A 16,774-nucleotide genomic window follows, 5' to 3' on the forward strand; every position below is an offset into this window, starting at 1 on the left:
CTGTTGAAAGGGCTCTATCAATCAACGCAGTTTAAATTACGCAGCGATGGTTTTGTTGGCATTGAAATGTAATTCACACGTTCCAGTTGCAAAAGGCTGAGATGACAGTGTGCTGGTTAACCCAAAAAGCCTCTTGGCTACCTTAAACAGCTTTCTCCACTTGTTTTGTGTGTTAATGGTTAAGGATTGGTATACTGACCACTAGACCAGCACTACATTTACATTTATTCATTTGGCAGACGCTTTTATCCAAAGCGGGCAGCTAACACTGCAGAGCAAACAGGGGTAAGGTGCCTTGCTCAAGGGAACTTCAGTCATATCCTTTTGGCACTGAGAATTGAACCAGTAACCTTCTGGCTACGAGTCGAACTCTCTTACCACTAGACCACAACTGACCCACTAAACCAATATGGCTGAATTTACTTACAATCCTCAAACTTGGAGCATGGGCTCTGATGAGTGGGTTGTGCTGGTTCCTTCCCATCCTGCAGTTTGGAGTAAATCTCCAGAGCTTTATTCTTCCACTCTGTCTTCTTGCAGTTTTTCTTTTTCTTCCTCTTCTCTCGGAGTCTGTTGGATGTGTTCATATGATCTTCCACTTTAGCGTGGTCTGTATTGTCTGGGCGTATCTGCACCTGTGGAGTTCCCTCCTTAGATGAACCTTGTTCATGGAGGAGACAACAAGCCATAGAAAAGCATATTAGATTAATGAAAAAATAAATATACAGTTCCTTCTTTTATAAAATACTCATTCATTAATATGAGTTATTCCTAGATCATGCCGTCAGGGGGAAAACGTGTAGAAAACAGGTCTAGGGTCCTGTGAAAAGGAGGCCAAACTATGGTTCACTATGTTAAAGCGTAATTAAATGGGCCTAGACGTGTTTTTTTTTGACACAGGTCCAATTCATTTGAGCAAATTATATATTACCTTAAATTAGCAAACTTTATTAAAAATTGGAAACCAAAAAACACTTTTTTATGTAATGAGATCTGTCAAAGCCTTTTTTTTTGGAAACTTAGCTTTTTTTTGTGAATCGAATACCTCTTTACCAAAATTCTCCTATGTTAGCTCTTCCTTTCAAAATGTACTTATTCTGTTTCCTTCCTACTTTGCACCTCATGATCACATTTTCGGTCCTTCCTCAAAGACACCTTTCAAAAAGCAAAATGCTCTCTTGAGAGACCTGGAGGTCTGTTAATTTGCCAGCGGTCCCATATTAGCAGCAGCTTTCATTAGAACTCATTGAGATGTCTTCACAAAGCACTTCCTGCGTTTAGAGACACAAAGAGCGAGATCGATTAGCACCGAACCTGTGGGGGCTTTACGATTGTGTGTTGTTCACCATTTCAATTTAAAACACTGGACTGTGATGTGGCTTTGTGTTACAGTGTGAGAGAGAAGAGGCCTTTTATTCAGATTAACACAGCACATGAATTTCAGGGGTCAGTTTGATAATTATTGGCCCTGGATGACAAATCTTGATCTGGTTTTGTCTCTACGTTTCTGAATCTGGAAAGGCCCCATGATACTAAATCTGTTTTTAAAACTCAAATATTCTTTTAGATGTATATCTGAATATTTTCAATATTGCCGAACGAGATGTCAATGACGCATGTAGTGTCATATAATTTTTAACTTTCTAAGAAGTTTCAGACTTTCTTGTTGGAAATCTGTTTCAAGCAATTTACAAATGTGGCAAGTCATTTTTACACCGATCATGCTATTTGTACAAAAAGTCAGATATACAATCTTGTAATAAAAACGGCTGGTCTTCCAGAAAAAGAACGCACAATTTTTTTTAACAACTGAATTTTTATTTTAACAGTATACAAAAAAATACACTTTCAAAAAAAATCTGGCAGTAAAATATGTTTTGTCACTTATTTTACATCTGTCTTGTAAATTTGCAGTCTGTTTGTGTAAAGTTACATTTATCTTAAAATGTATGACAAAACTTTAAAATAGTAGTCTTTTGTGACTTTTAATATACAGTTTTTTTGTGTAAAAAAGTTTTTACTTTAATATAATGCTAGTATTATAACTGTAATATTTCTCAGATAAAAACATGAACATAATTTGTCGTTGCCCTTTGGTCAAAGTTGCCTAAAAGAAGCCACTCTATCACACTGCATAAAAAAATTCTCCTTGCATTGGGTGTGTTCCCCTCAATAGACAATACAGTGTGATTATTTATCAACATTATTTACACGGTTCAGATATCAGCAGATACTGCAGATAAGAGCAGATGTCTCGTCTAATCTGATCCATTCTGATCATATAACTGTGTTCTGGCTCTACACACCGTCTGGATGCATATAAACCGATTATTCACCTTGACAGATGCCAATGCATCACGTTTAGAATGTAACGGTGAACAACAGCCATATTTTATGGTTTTGCACAACGGTAAATGAGACGTGAAAATGGACAGTTAAGCATTTGTTCGGCCACAAGACACGCTACGTGAGGACACTAACAAAAAGGCACCTTTGCATAAATTCCATGAGGGCGAACAGATTTGTGTAGTTTATGATTTATAGTTTATGATCCATACACCGCTCGCTTTGGTCTTGCAATCCAGATATCTCAGTAAGTGGACTGTTGCAGACCGGCTCTGATGTTGGAAAGTTACCTGTTTATGCAAATCTTTTATTTATCACTAAAGCAGTTTGTTGAAAAATGGAGATTGCTGGCAAGCCTTTGATTAGATTGACTCACTATGCAAACAAAATTTGGTCAAGTACATTTTTTTAACATTGTCGACATTTCAAATTTAGTCATCAGCCTACTCACAGTAACCACGGATATAAAAAAAAGTCATAAATAAAATCTTTAAGAGATAGTTCACCCAAAAAATGTAATTCAGTTATCATTTACTCACCCTCATGTCATTTCAAACCTGTATAACTTTCTTTCTTCTGATAAACCAAAAAAGAAGATACTTTGAAGAATGTTGGTTACCGAACAGTGGAGGTACCCATTCACTTCTATTATATAGACACAAAACCAATTCAAGTCAATGGGTTTGGTCACCAACATTATTCAAAATATCTTTTTGAAGAAAAGTCATTACAGGTTTGAAATGACAAAATGAAGAGAAAATGAAGGCAGAACGTTTCGTAAATTATCAATGACATTACATTCGGCTTATATTGGACTCTTGCTTGTTCCTTTTTTTGTGAGGTCATTCTTGAGCGTTTTGTCCTCGAGAACTTTGATCACATCCATTTAACATCATCGATTCACTGAATCGATCATTTTTGAACACATAAGATTCAATCATTACATTTTTTAAAGGTTTAGTTTTTAATAATTACTGTCTCCAGACCCTGACTGTTGCGTGAAATCAAGTTTCACAAGGCAATTTGCGAACCCAACTAATTCCATTCAGTGTGGCCTGTAAAACCTCCTTTTCTTACACTCCATAATCCCCCAATGCAGAACAGCGATTACCGAACGGTCAAAGCTGGAAACGAGGCACTGACCTGCTTAGAAACCATCTTAAACCCACACACGCCAGGTTACCATACCAACTGGCCAGCCTGAAAGACACAGATAGCTGGATTTGGCTGAGAGTGGCCGAGTCAAATCCTTCATCAAGTCACCGTCCCCCTCCCACCCCTGACAAGGCCACGGAAAACAAATGCACCCTTGGTTAACACTCTGCCCGCCCTCCCGTGTGGAAATCCGAGCATCCAGCTCACCAGAAAGAAGCAAGAAGGTCGGCCGTGTATCTCTTTCTTTGTGTGTTTGAGAAAGGGATGAGCATCGACGATACAATCGGCCGGCAAGAAGCTTTCAGCCTTGCCACCCAAAGCCCAGAATAGTGGGGTGAAGGAAAATCCCCCCTCGATTATTATTCATGGTTCTGATTGTCCTTTCTAAACTTCGGTTTCCCAACATGTCATTCCATTCTAGGGGCTCTGACAAGTGCCAATCAAAGAGTCGGTATCCGGGTCTTAGCACTTTCCAAACGATTAAGGATTTGGTAAACAATGCCTTCCATGGCCTTATGTGACAACGCTGAAGTGACAATGGCGGCGGAGTGACCGTGTCAGTGTGTGGTCCTGTTTCAGGGGGAAGCGATCCGGCTCTGAACACGGCTAATCTCTGCTTCTCCATCTCCTCCATTCACGACCTTAATCTGTTCGGCAGTGCCTGGTGTCTTCCAGGACAATCCGCTCGGGTCAGTCCTGCTAAGTCTCTTCTGTTTTGTCCAGGATGATGGCACATTCATGTTACTGTGACATCTTCAGTTTCAGCTGAATGCAAAAGACTATAGGAAACACTGGCGGGGGTCGCCGGAGTGACCAGAAGAAAAGCAACAGTAGCCAAACCGTCACAAAAAAAGAGATTAGGACACCTATGAATTCATTACGAGATGGGAGGACAACGGAGTGGTCAGAGAAGACAGAAACACCTTTATTAGCGGGTGTGAATTGCGATTCGAATGTCACATATGAATACCTGATTGCATCTGGCTCACACAATCTTAGGAAAATATGATCAATTTTTTATACATAATCCAAACGCAGCAGTTCCAAAAAGCAAGACGCTACTTGTATTGAAAAAATTGATTCATTTGTGACAAGTGACAAGTAGCAAGTGTAGTTCATCACACGCATTATCAATTCGCTCCCATAAATTTGTGTCCACAATCATTTGTCTTCATTTTAATTACATACATCCATCATTTCATAATTTAAACCTAAAAAAAAACATTTCTCTCGAAAAGTGAGTTTATGAAACATGTGTGACTGTATTTCTTCTGCAAAACACAAAAGAAGATATTTTGAAGAATGCTGGTAACCAAACAGGATCGGCCCCCATTGACTTCCATTATATGGACACAAAACCACTGAGACATTTCTCAAAATATGTTATTTGTGTGTTCCACGTAATAAACAGGTTTTGAACAACATGGTGATGAATAAATGCAAGCAATTTTTTTTGTGTGAACTAGCTTCAACGTTACAATTCACTCTAAACAAAATATGCAGAAGTAAATACTTTGTTAATACTGAAGACTTGCAGGTAAAAAAAAAACCATCTTAGTTGATTTAACAGTAAGCATCATCCTTCCTTCTCTCCTTTTAATTTAAACGGCTCACTCTAACATTTCTGTTTGAGATTGAGTTGTCCTTTCAAATCTTGCATATTTTTGATTCTCAGAATAGTCTCAATCAATGATAATCCGCACACTCTTCTCAGTGGGAGGCGCTAAGCTCATGTCCAGTGTTTTGGACACATTGAGACCCCTTCAATACTTACTGGCCCTGGCGTGACCTCAAACCGACCCCACACCGACCCTCTCTCCAGGAGTGACCATGTCTTTGGACTTTGCCGAGGGTCATTGAACTCAGACCCTCCCACCGTCTCCTAGGTTACACGAATAACATCTCTTTTGAGGTCAATTACTTTTATTTGTCTGCCTTGGTGAAATAACTGAACCTAAGGTCCTTTAATCATTTTCGTTTTGGTTCGTCTTCAGTGGCTAAATGAAAGTCTTTTGGTGTCAGGACAAAACCTGGCTTGTAAAATGTAGCGTCTGAAAGATTTTTTACTCAATAGCCCTGTGGTAGTATCTCAAAAGCCACTCACCTGCCAGTAAAGCGCTTGGAGAGAGAGGGGACCAATAGGTCAGATCATTTTCATCTGACTGCTCCCAACCTTAGGGTGGAAAAGGGCAAAACAATTTAATTAGATCTTCAGCAACCACAAAAGCTTTGTTGGCAGCAATCGCCACAAAAAAAACTTGGCCACCCACCCATTTGTGTGTTGTATCTACACAAATAAATAAACATAAAAAAATGAAACATAATAACATATTTACAAATTTCTCTTTCAAAACCTTTGACACTTTCTTTCTCAAATGAAACAAAAAATAAATGATTTATTGGAGAATGTCTATGATGGTCATTTTCATACAAGGTGAATGGTGATCATAGCTGTCAAATAAGATGTTCAAGTCGGTTTTTTCAATGAATAACAAATAATTCCAGGTCTGTTCCTCACATAAAGCTGTCATATGGCTTAAAAAGACCTCAGGAAAATTCTGACAATTTTTCATCCCTTTTAGAGACTGACAGCCCCTGGTCCCCATCTATTCCTATATGAAAGACAGCAGTGTAGAAATCCTAATAATCTAAACTGCCCCTTAAAGGACCTCTAATAAAAGAAAAGAAAGAATTCATCCATTTTAGCATACGTTTTGTATTTAATATCCTCAGCGCGGCTTGTTTTGTGGGCAGCATTGTGCCCTGCAGACATGCCAGTCTAAACTGCTAATGGAGGAAGGCGTCTGATGGAGTAACATGGAACATTACTTCCTCAACACAATGACTGATGCCGTTCATTAACCGTGTTCTTTACAGCTATGATAGATGCAATACAGTTCAGCTTCATTGGAGTGCCACAGCTAGTACAGAATTTGTTTTTTTCTTACATTTAAAAGGAATGCATTTGACCGTCTTATACCCTTTAAATATCTTTGTGGGCCCTTATTTCATTTATGTACATAAGATGGCCACACAGGGGACAGGTCTGGCATTAAGCAGCTGGCAGGTTAAGAGGGATTATATGGCTTAACTGTACCGGAGGCACAAGGATACCAAACACTGGCCTGGCAGTGATGAGACTTCATTGGAGTGGCAAATTTACTCTTCAATGTGTAGTGTTTCAATGATAAACAGCTTGCATGTGGGAAATTAAATCTTTTATCAATTTGTGGTTACTGATTTTGACAGCTGTTACATATCACAAACAAAGTTTTTTTCTGGAGATTTCACAGGGTGGTGTGTTTGGTGATGTACCTTGTACGGGTCTCTCTTTGTTTCTGATGCTGCTCTCAGAGATCCTTGAGTTAATAGAACATGAGATGATGTCCCTGATCCGCTTCCATTACTGATGAGCTAATATAACCACAAATTAAACACAGCCTAACTAAAGGGATACTTCAACCAAATGTTTTTTTGTCATTTGCCTAATCAATTCCAAGTCTGCATGACTTTCTTCTGCAGAACACAAAAGAACATATTTTGAAGAATGTTGGTGCATGAATAACATTGGGTCATCATTGACTTCCATTGTATGGACACAAAACCATTTTTTTCGAATACTTTTTGTGGTCCACATGAAGACAAAATGTTCATTTTGGGTGAACTATCCCTTTTAAATATACATAGCACAGGTGTGTGTGTCAACACAGAATTACATTTCTGTCCTTTGAATGCGAGTATGTGGGTTGGACTCCATGACCATGCTTCCATTGTGCAGACAATCCCCGTTCCTAGTGAAAATCTATTGTACTGGGTCATAATTGACTGCAGCTTATAATGCGTTCACGTTTTGGGCACCATACCCCCTTCTTTCTTACTTTATGAAAGAAAGATGAATGCCTTCATTCCTTTGCACCTGCATCCATTGCTTTAAGCCCTCTGACCCCTAACTGACATTGTTTACCCCACCAAATTCGCCCCCTTTGCCTTGCAGTGGCACAATAATGTCCTTCGACTCTATACATTTATTATGCATTACACCAGTATGTGTTCCACGAAACTCACAACCGTTTGCATTGCTGGTTCTATATAACTGAGGTAAAGCACGCATGATGCAAGGATTCAGCGTGAGCCAGAGGAGACTGAAAGCCCAACTACTTTCTCAATAAGAGACTGCACCTTTTTCTCTGCCCCTTCCTGTCCTGTTATTGACTGATTAGCCCTACACCTGCCGCCCGAAAATCCCCCAGTTGCTTCTATTCAGTTGAGAGCTGACAGCAATAAAGTCACCATAGATTCCTCTGTGGGTGTGTAGGCTGGCGGTCATGTGTTTAAATGGTTTTATGAGCGAGGTCCTCACCTCAGGGCAATCTCTGTGTCCCTTCATAGTCGCCAGAGAATCTTGGGCCTGGCACATGTCGCTGTTTCTACCACTTAATGGTTTGCGGCTTTCCAAGACTGCAAACAGACACACACGCATGACTTGACAGCCCGGCAGACGAATTATACACACGCTTTTTGGAAGAGAAAGGGATGAAGAGAGATGATATTGAGTGAGTTATGCCTTGTATTTGACATGACTGAAGTCCTATAATCCTTCAGCAAATAGTGATAGAAATGGATCCTCACAGACATGCAGCAGCACCTGTTTACTCGGAGCATGCCAGGTGCAGACACGCCTAGCGAGAAGCCTGGCCTCTCCACGCGTTCTCCGCGACTCCCGCCGCGTGTTTGTGCCAGACTTTAGAACACATTAACACTATTTCAAAACACTTCCAATCAAGATATAATGGGAGGCGCGTGGGTCGTCTTTGTAGCTTTTATCTGTGGATTGCGCCTGAACAATGCACAATGAGCTGTATGGAAGCCACCTGATTGGGGGGCTGTCGTGACCGAGCGTGTGGATGAACCGAGGTTTTGGGTTAATGATAAACTCGAACCGCTTTTTATCTTGATTAATATGACTTTTTCATATCTCCATAAAGCGTTTTTTGGAGGAACAACAAGCTGTTGCATCTTTATGGCTTCAGTTAAGGACTTGTAGCCGCGCGCCCTGGAACAGATGAGAGGCATGCCGGCTGTGGTTCAAAGGTAACGACAACGGGGTTACACACACACTTTTATTTGTGTTTGTGAGGAGAAGCATTACTCTCAAGGACGGCCGGCAATCGGCACACCCGTAACGTTATTCCCCGACGCCCTCTCCTTTGCACTTAAGTGATTGCCAAATTTCCCCATCTCAAACCGACCGTTCCTCTCGGAGAACTTCCCTCCTAACAGTTAGTTTTCAGAGTTATTTAAAGGCAATCAAAACGCTGTTGCTCATGAATGTAAACATTACAATCTCAGGTTAGAGATAGCACAGCCGAACGTGCCTGCCTCGGCCTTTACGCGCAAATACGCACCCGGGCGGGCAAGCTTATACGTGCACACACCCACACACAAACCGACATGCACAATCCGTATCAATGGAACGCATCCACTGCGACACCAGACAGGTGCTTTTCAGCTTGCTATATGATATCAATTGTACCTGTGGACTGATAATGTTGGGGAATGCCCGAGGTCCAGACTCGGAGGCCAGGTTTGAAGTCCTCTCCGTCTGGAGAGTTACGCCATTCGGGACTCAGGACGATATCAGGGCTCTCCGATCCTCCCCTCTCCAGCAGTAAGAGATGCACACGGGACAAAGATCCCAGATCCCCTGAATCACAGCCCACTGTTAGAGCCGCGAGCCCTGGACTCAGATCTGTGAAATGGAAAATACAAGAATGAGAATTGTTACATTAGAAATATATGTGAAATAATAGAACATATGTGTTCGTGTTTTCACTTTTGTTGAAATCAGTGGACTACTGAGAGAATCTGTGATAAATGTAAATGATGAGAAATGTATCATTATTTTATGTATCTGTAATTGATTCGTGTTTAATGTTTGGCTCTGATGGAACAGAAGTGCCCATTTTAATCTTAAAGGAACATTTTGCTTTTTCCAATTAAGTTCTTTATGTTCATAAAGATATTTTTTATTAATATCATCATCAATATTTTATCAATATTTATTAATACATAATTTGGCCATGGAAGCATGATAATTATTAACATTGTGAGTAAAGTTAAAAATGACAATAGATTATCATGGAATTCCTTTTAGTACAACAGTGTAAGAATGTTGCGATTATTTTATTTAACATTCGTAAATGACACATTTTGTAAAAGTAACTATAGATGGTTTGAGCGGCAACAACATAAACAAACATTATATGGCCCAAACGTAACTTAAATACAATTGATATACCATAAAATATGAATATAAATTAAATATAAAATAAATTGCTATGTTATGACCAAACACAGACCGCAAGTTAACTTCGGGCCAGGCATGTGCGTCCGATGCAAACGTCTATACTGCATTAGGTATTTAAGATTACAACTGGTTAGACAACAATTTATCAGGCCAATCTATAATCACTATTTTGTTTTATTTATAAAAAGTAAATTATGAGAAAACTTTTGACTTTTAAAGTGCTCCAAACATAATCAAAATGAAGGTGTTTCATGCAAACTGCAAATTCCAAAATTGAACTACTTCAAATAGTTTATATTATATATTTATATTATAATCCCTGATATTTTTGTACTTGATTTTTTGTTTTAGAAGGTTTAAAGATTACACCAATTCAATACATCTCCTAATGGTCTTGGGTTCATAGTCACACCACGTAAATATGAGAACATTTTCAATATCAGCAATTTATGCAAATTTCTCACCCACAGTTATGAGGTGTGGCATTTAGGGGAATTCAGGGAGCACGACATTCTCTCTCTCTTAGAATCTCAGCATTTCACAGGAAGGTATTTTTCCACAATAGGATGGTTATTAACTTAATTTAAACTTTCACTGAAAACGTGTGCCACACACCACTGAAACAGATGACTGTTCTGATAAATGTGTCCAATGAGGCTTTATGAAGAATTCAACTACAATGATGTACTTGAAACTGGTAATTTTGCATCAAATAATTGCAAGATGCATTGCAAAAAAAGTACTTGCATGAGATCTTGTTTTTTATATTATAACATCTGATATAATAAAGCAATGTCACAAGAAAAGAGAGTGCTGTTCATGAGCACAATTGAAAAAGTGATATTGATTTTATACAACCATTCAATAAACAAGAAGAGCAAAAATTGTGTTTCAATTTGTCTATTTTAGCAATTTGAAACCAAAGCAAAATTCTCAGAAATGTGACTTTTTAATATTTGTACAGATGATAAAGAGATCTCAATAGTGATTATTCTTTTCTTATGTGAGCCTGGTGTGACTTTTAATACAGTAACTAACCCCTCCTCACCTTCAATGTTGAAAAGAGTCACTAACTCTTTAACGCCACAAAGCCTGAAACTTGGTCTAACGCTGCCACCCAGGTAGAAGCTTCCATTTTAATTAAAAACCCAAACTCAATTTGCTCAGTAAGGCGCTGGTCAGATTTCACTGTACTCCACATAGTTTTGAATAAAAGAAGATTTAAAGGTGCTTTAAATAATTGTTGTTTTTTTAGGCCTGTGATCTTGACTTTATGGTAACATCTATGTTCATAAACAATTATTTTTTATTACTGATGCAAGAAATGTGCAATATGTGGCTAATTTCTTTTGCTGAATTTCTCCAAAATATGTTGAAGATAAGTATTTAACTGGTCAGGTTACCCCAAAAATGGCTGCCACCATGAACGCATCAGTTTTTAGAATTTTGTTGTAGTTTTATTGATAGCTTTTGATAATATTTTTTTCATGTGAATTTAAGTTACTTTTTAACAATTTTGTTTGCTTTTGGCATTGTATTACTATTTGTTTTATATGTTGTTACAATATATTGTTTCATTTTTATTAAAAAAATTATCATTCATAGTTTTATTTTATTATTATTTGTTTAGTTTATATTTTGTATACAGTTTTTTGTTAGTTTTTCTTATTTTGAATTAAGAATTTTTGTGCTTCGAACTAAGCTGATTTCAGTTTATTGCCGAGGCAATATTTCTCATTTATGTATGAGTTTAAGTTGTTTAAATAATATTTAGGCTTGTATCTTTTCGGTTTTCAATTAACAGAAGCTTTTTCGAACCGATTTCAATCTGAAAACAGGTTTCATGCAACAACCAAAAAACTGATAGTAACGCCATAACCACCCATTTTGTCAAACCACCAGAATAGTTGTAGATATTTTGACTATAGGGACTGTTCACACGTGATTCATAAACTGAAAATGACTTATGTTTATGCAAAAGTTCTGTACATCCTGCATAACAAACACATAACCAGGCAGTCTGGCAGGGGAAAGAAAGGTGATAGGGTCAGGCTAGGAGGTCAGGTCATACAGATGCCCGGAAAACCCTTAACACCTTGTTAAGTATCAGGAGGAAATCCTGAGAAAAAATCCACTTAGGTAATGCCCACCTCTCTCTGACCACAGTAAGCAGATTCACACAGCAGTCATCCTTAGGGCAATGTAAAGACAGACAGTGTCTTAAAAGAGGATTAGTTGTTGGATGACAACAAACAAATTAAAATGATGTCTGCAGGGCAACTGCGACATGGAGCAGTGAGGAGGCTGGGTGGTAAATAAAGTTTAGAAAGCAGCAAATCGTTTTTATCTAAGAGTCAGTTTACAATATCTCAGGTCTGATTCATGGTTGATTTATGGTGTATTACTGTGTATTTACATGCGGGCCTTTTCTACTGAAACCAAAATGCAAATAAGATGACAAATGAATGTGACATGTCAAACCAGTATGCCAGTAAGTTTAAAAGCAAACAAGCTTATCTCTTTCATCTCTTGCATCAGTCTTGTTCTGGATCAGATGGCTGAGAAAATAACAATTGGTTGTTAAGAATCTCAAAATATGGAGTCGTTTCTCTAACAGTGAAGTCATTTCTAGGGTCCAAAATATCAGAGACTTGGATGGGGCCGGTAACCATCCACCAACACTTTCGCAACTGCATTACGCAACTGCAGACTTAATTGCCCACTTATATATAATGTGATTGAATTTATCATGGCATGAAGGTTAACCACATCAGGTGTAACCTGTGGTTTGTGTGATTCACGGTGTATGTCAGCATTACCTGTGTTAGACTGAGATCGGTCTGTTTCACTTCCGGCCGGGTGGTCCGGAGACACGCAGGGATCTGAGAGAGGAGCCAGATCATCCAATTCGGCAAATAAATCTGACTGGGACCTGATAGATTTGGAGTCAGGGGTCCCTTCCATTACAGTCTCACCTGAAGGCCCAAACGCATTCGTGACAAACAGAGCTCCAAAACATATGTACATAAATGTATGTATATCAGAATAATACTGAAAATTAATACCGATAGTCAAAGTATGTATTTTGTATGTTTTTTTATTTTTATTATGCATTGCAGCGTTAAAATCAGTTGTTGATTTGAATGAAATTCGTGTTGAGACGAATGTTGCCAACTTAGAGCATTCACTCATTTTACCACGACAGTTAGGATGCTAGCGCAGCTGTTTATAGGCAGCTTTTTGAGAAATAGCAATTATGTGTAATTACATATGTATTTTTTTATGTTGTACAAACATTTATTTAGCAATGGACATTTTATCAAACGGTCTTGAATCGACAAGATCAAGTTTCCTCATACATACAATACAACGGTTGTATTATTGCTTAGGGCTGAACATCGTCAGCAAGGACCTCCAAAACAACACCCACCCCTCCAGCAGCTTCTCATTTTCACACAGTGACTTTTGCCCTGCAGCCTCTGCGGTTCACCTAGAAGTTAACAGATATGCACACTCTCACGCATGACACCAACAGTTTTTTAAAGTCCAGAAATCACCGTGCACGTTTCTTCAAAAGGCTGCTAACGTGACAGCAACAGAGCTTTTTATGAATCCAATGTCCAGCTATAAAGGGATAGTTCACCCAAAAATGAAAATTCTGTCATTGTTTACTCACCTTCGAGTTGTTCCAAATGTGTATACATTTCTTTGTACTGAGGAACGATATTTGGAAGAATGCTTATAACCAAACAGATCTCGACCCCCATTGACTCCTATAGTAGTATTTTTTTTTTTTGAAGAATGTAGTACACCAAACGGTTCTGGGGCACTTTTGACTACCATTGTATTTTTTCCTATAATGGGAGTCAATACGGGTCGAGATCTGTTTGGTTATAAGCATCATTCCAATTATCTTCTCTGCGTTCATCAGAAGTAAGAAATTATACATATTTGGAACAACTCGAAGGCATATAAATGATGACAGAATTTTTATTTTGGGGTGAAGTAACCCTTTAACATAACTGATATTTTATACTGTGCAATACACACACGCATACAATATATAAGTAAATCGATATATACACTAAAAAGCAGGCAATAAATGCAAAAGCCTTCAAATAGGGCCTCTTACACATAAAGAAGTCTGTCTTACCTACACACACACACACACATACACGCAGCTATTGTATAGAAGCAGGCCTCGGCTTACCACTCACAGACACAATAGAGGGACTTGACTTGACACTTCAAAGCATATTGGTGCTGTCAAGCTCCCCGTCATCTTCAGCCAAGTGCTTCTTGAGACAAACTATGTGTCTGAGGGGTGCGTGCGGGATTTGTCTTGGCCAGCTTAAAGCCAGTGTCAGTATGAACCAGGGTCTGGGGCCAGATTTGAGACAAAACATCAAATATTTTGATCTTATTTAGCCATTCTGAAATCAAAACAAACACATACTAAATATGTATTCAAACATGGCAACACTGCTCACCCTTTTTGCGTGTTTCATGATATTTGTTATGATACTTTGTCACAAGATACAGTAGAACCAATGAGATTTGAGATTACAGCGATTTGACCACTACTATTACTACTATAAAAGCTTTAAATATTAAGAAACCATCATTTCGATTCATGAGACATTCTTTAACCCACTGGCACTGGATTACTTTTGGGGCTTTAACATTTTGATTCCCATATAAGAAGACAACCTTGGATTTAAATAATACAATTATTAGTTGTGTTTAACCTCAAAAAATGAAGTCATATACATCTGGGATGACCTAAGGCTAAGGAAATTATGAGAGGATCATCATTTTTCAGTGAGCTGTTCCTTCAACGCTGCTTTATTTCTCTCTCTCGCTCTACTTTTTCCACTGGCTACACGATGCGAAGACTGTGAGGGTCAGTGTGTGGGCGTCTGTGTGTTTGGTAGGGGGTCTCAAGTAGGCCTGGGGGTCCCGCTCATTGTCAAGGACAGTTAGACAATCTAGAGATGGTGTTGAAAGAGGTCGCTGTGGGGTCGCCCACTGACTGTTGGACCATAGCGTAGGGAGGTGATAAAGAGCCAAAGAACATTACAAAAAAATCAGAAATGGCCCACAGTGATGTATACACACAACCACACACAAAGTTGCCAGAAATGAGGAAAAGGTCAGTAACAGCCCCTTTTAGGCACAGATACGCATCAATGTATTTTTCAGTGTCTTACTTGATTTAAGTTACATGAGAGTGGGTTCATATAAAGTACATCTAAAATAAATGTATAGTTAAAAGCAAATGATGGCTGATCAATTGGACTAACAACATTTACACATGTTGCTTCTAGAGAAGCAAGAAGTTGTTGCTCTGTCCTATCAGTCCTTTGACAAAAAGAGTTCAAACAATTCGCTGCAATTTCTGGATAGTTTGCTCACTTTCATAAACACTTAGCTCGAGTCAAATGTCAGTGGCCCCAGGACCCTTTATACAGGCAGGGGATGGTAAATTAGCAAACAGAGGGCATCTTAGAGATAGGCATTGTAGCTAAGGCTCGCTCACTGTTCACCCGTCAGAGAGGCGACGGTCAGCTCGGATTTATGACCGCTGCTCCACACGTCTGTCTTTCAGGGAGCAAAGAGAATAGAGAGAGAAAAGGGGAAGAAAGAAGCGGACGCGGGAGGCTAAGGCTCAGAGGAGAACGCCACACACTTGTCGCCCCTCAGCCCCCACAACGTCACCTATTGTAAAGGCCTTGGCTTTGAACTGGGGAATCAAGCGGTACCAGCCTGATTCCCCGTCAAAAGAACCCCCTCGCTTTCCTTCTGCTTTCAGAAAAGGGAAAAAAGAAAATCTCCTTGCCATATTTATGACTTTGTCGCTGTGTTGAAAGAACTGAACCTCCTGCTTGTGATGTTGGACTTTGATTTTCTTTTGTTGTCTTTCATGTCTGAGGTACGCCGATTGTTCGGTGATATTTGGCCTGACTGACCCCTCTGAGTGTGCATGAATGTGTGCAAGACTATTTCTTATAAAGCATACTGTGCATGTTGGTGTGCGTTCTTATATGAGAAGGTGTTTTATTCTTCTTCAGAGGATTACATTTTCAAAAGCTTCTCCAGAAAGGACGGCAAACCTTGAGCAGGGTTCATAAATGTTAATATCTTATAGGGATATTTCACCTAAAAATGAAAATTATTTCAGTCTTTACTAACTGTCGTGGCATTTCAAACCTGTCTGACTTCCTTTTTTCTGCTGAACACAAAATAAGGTATTTTGAAGAACGTTGGTCACCAAACAACATTGGACCCCATTGACTTCCATTGTATGGACACGAAACCACTGAGACATTTCTTAAATGTCTTCTTTTGTGTTCCACAGAAGAAAGAATCATGTACAGATTTTGAACAATTTGAGGGTGACTAAATTATTCCCCTTTGAAACTCACCTTGCAATCCATCTTGCTGCGGCATGATGGGAGGAAGCACTCGCCAGAGGTTCCATTCTGATCGACTATCCCCTGCTGAGGAATGACTCTGCCTGGACTTATTGCTGGACTCGTGACTCAGACCAGACTGGCTCAGACTGGATCGGCTATGCAAGATTTCATCCCTAAACTGCTGGATGTCTGAAGCTTGCCTTGATTGAGGCCTCTGAGTTTGAATTTTTGGGGTATAAATCGGGGTGTCAAGCAGAAAAGTAGGTGTTTCTTGTTTGCATGAGGTGAGAGATTCAGAGAGACTTGCTTGAGGAAATCCCATCCGCGAGCTGGTTCGGCCACAACTTTCTGGAGCGCTGAAGAGGGGATCAGTTGGTGAAATATAGCCAACTGTATGCTCATTATTCTGGTTGTGGTCATAAGCATGGTTATCTTCATCAATAGGACCATTGTCAGCACCATCATCATCGCTCAAGTTCACTGGCAACATAATGAGATAAAGACACAAACTTTGTAGAAAAACATCTACATTTTTTATTTAGTTTAAAAT

The 16,774-nt window shown here is 39.1% G+C and overlaps 1 protein-coding gene across 3 annotated transcripts in view; it reads right to left on the minus strand.

Annotated features, from left to right (window-relative positions):
• Nucleotides 1-529: 529 nt before the first annotated feature.
• LOC130420952 (mucin-2-like) overlaps nucleotides 530-16,774 on the minus strand; it is a 30,045-nt gene continuing 13,800 nt past the window's right edge. For 2 of the 3 annotated variants that reach the window (XM_056748514.1, XM_056748516.1), the window contains 4 exons: nucleotides 16,234-16,704; nucleotides 12,628-12,783; nucleotides 9,035-9,250; nucleotides 6,974-7,959 (listed from right to left, as the gene is read on the minus strand). In XM_056748514.1, coding sequence (XP_056604492.1) covers nucleotides 7,724-7,959; nucleotides 9,035-9,250; nucleotides 12,628-12,783; nucleotides 16,234-16,704 — 1,079 coding nt within the window. In that variant the 3' untranslated portion in view covers nucleotides 6,974-7,723. Of the gene's footprint in view, nucleotides 662-5,605; nucleotides 5,675-6,816; nucleotides 6,916-6,973; nucleotides 7,960-9,034; nucleotides 9,251-12,627; nucleotides 12,784-16,233; nucleotides 16,705-16,774 lie in introns of those variants that run through there. The other variant, XM_056748515.1, reaches the window with a different exon arrangement.

Source organism: Triplophysa dalaica, chromosome 5, assembly GCF_015846415.1.
Source record: "Triplophysa dalaica isolate WHDGS20190420 chromosome 5, ASM1584641v1, whole genome shotgun sequence".
Lineage (NCBI taxonomy): Eukaryota > Metazoa > Chordata > Actinopteri > Cypriniformes > Nemacheilidae > Triplophysa > Triplophysa dalaica.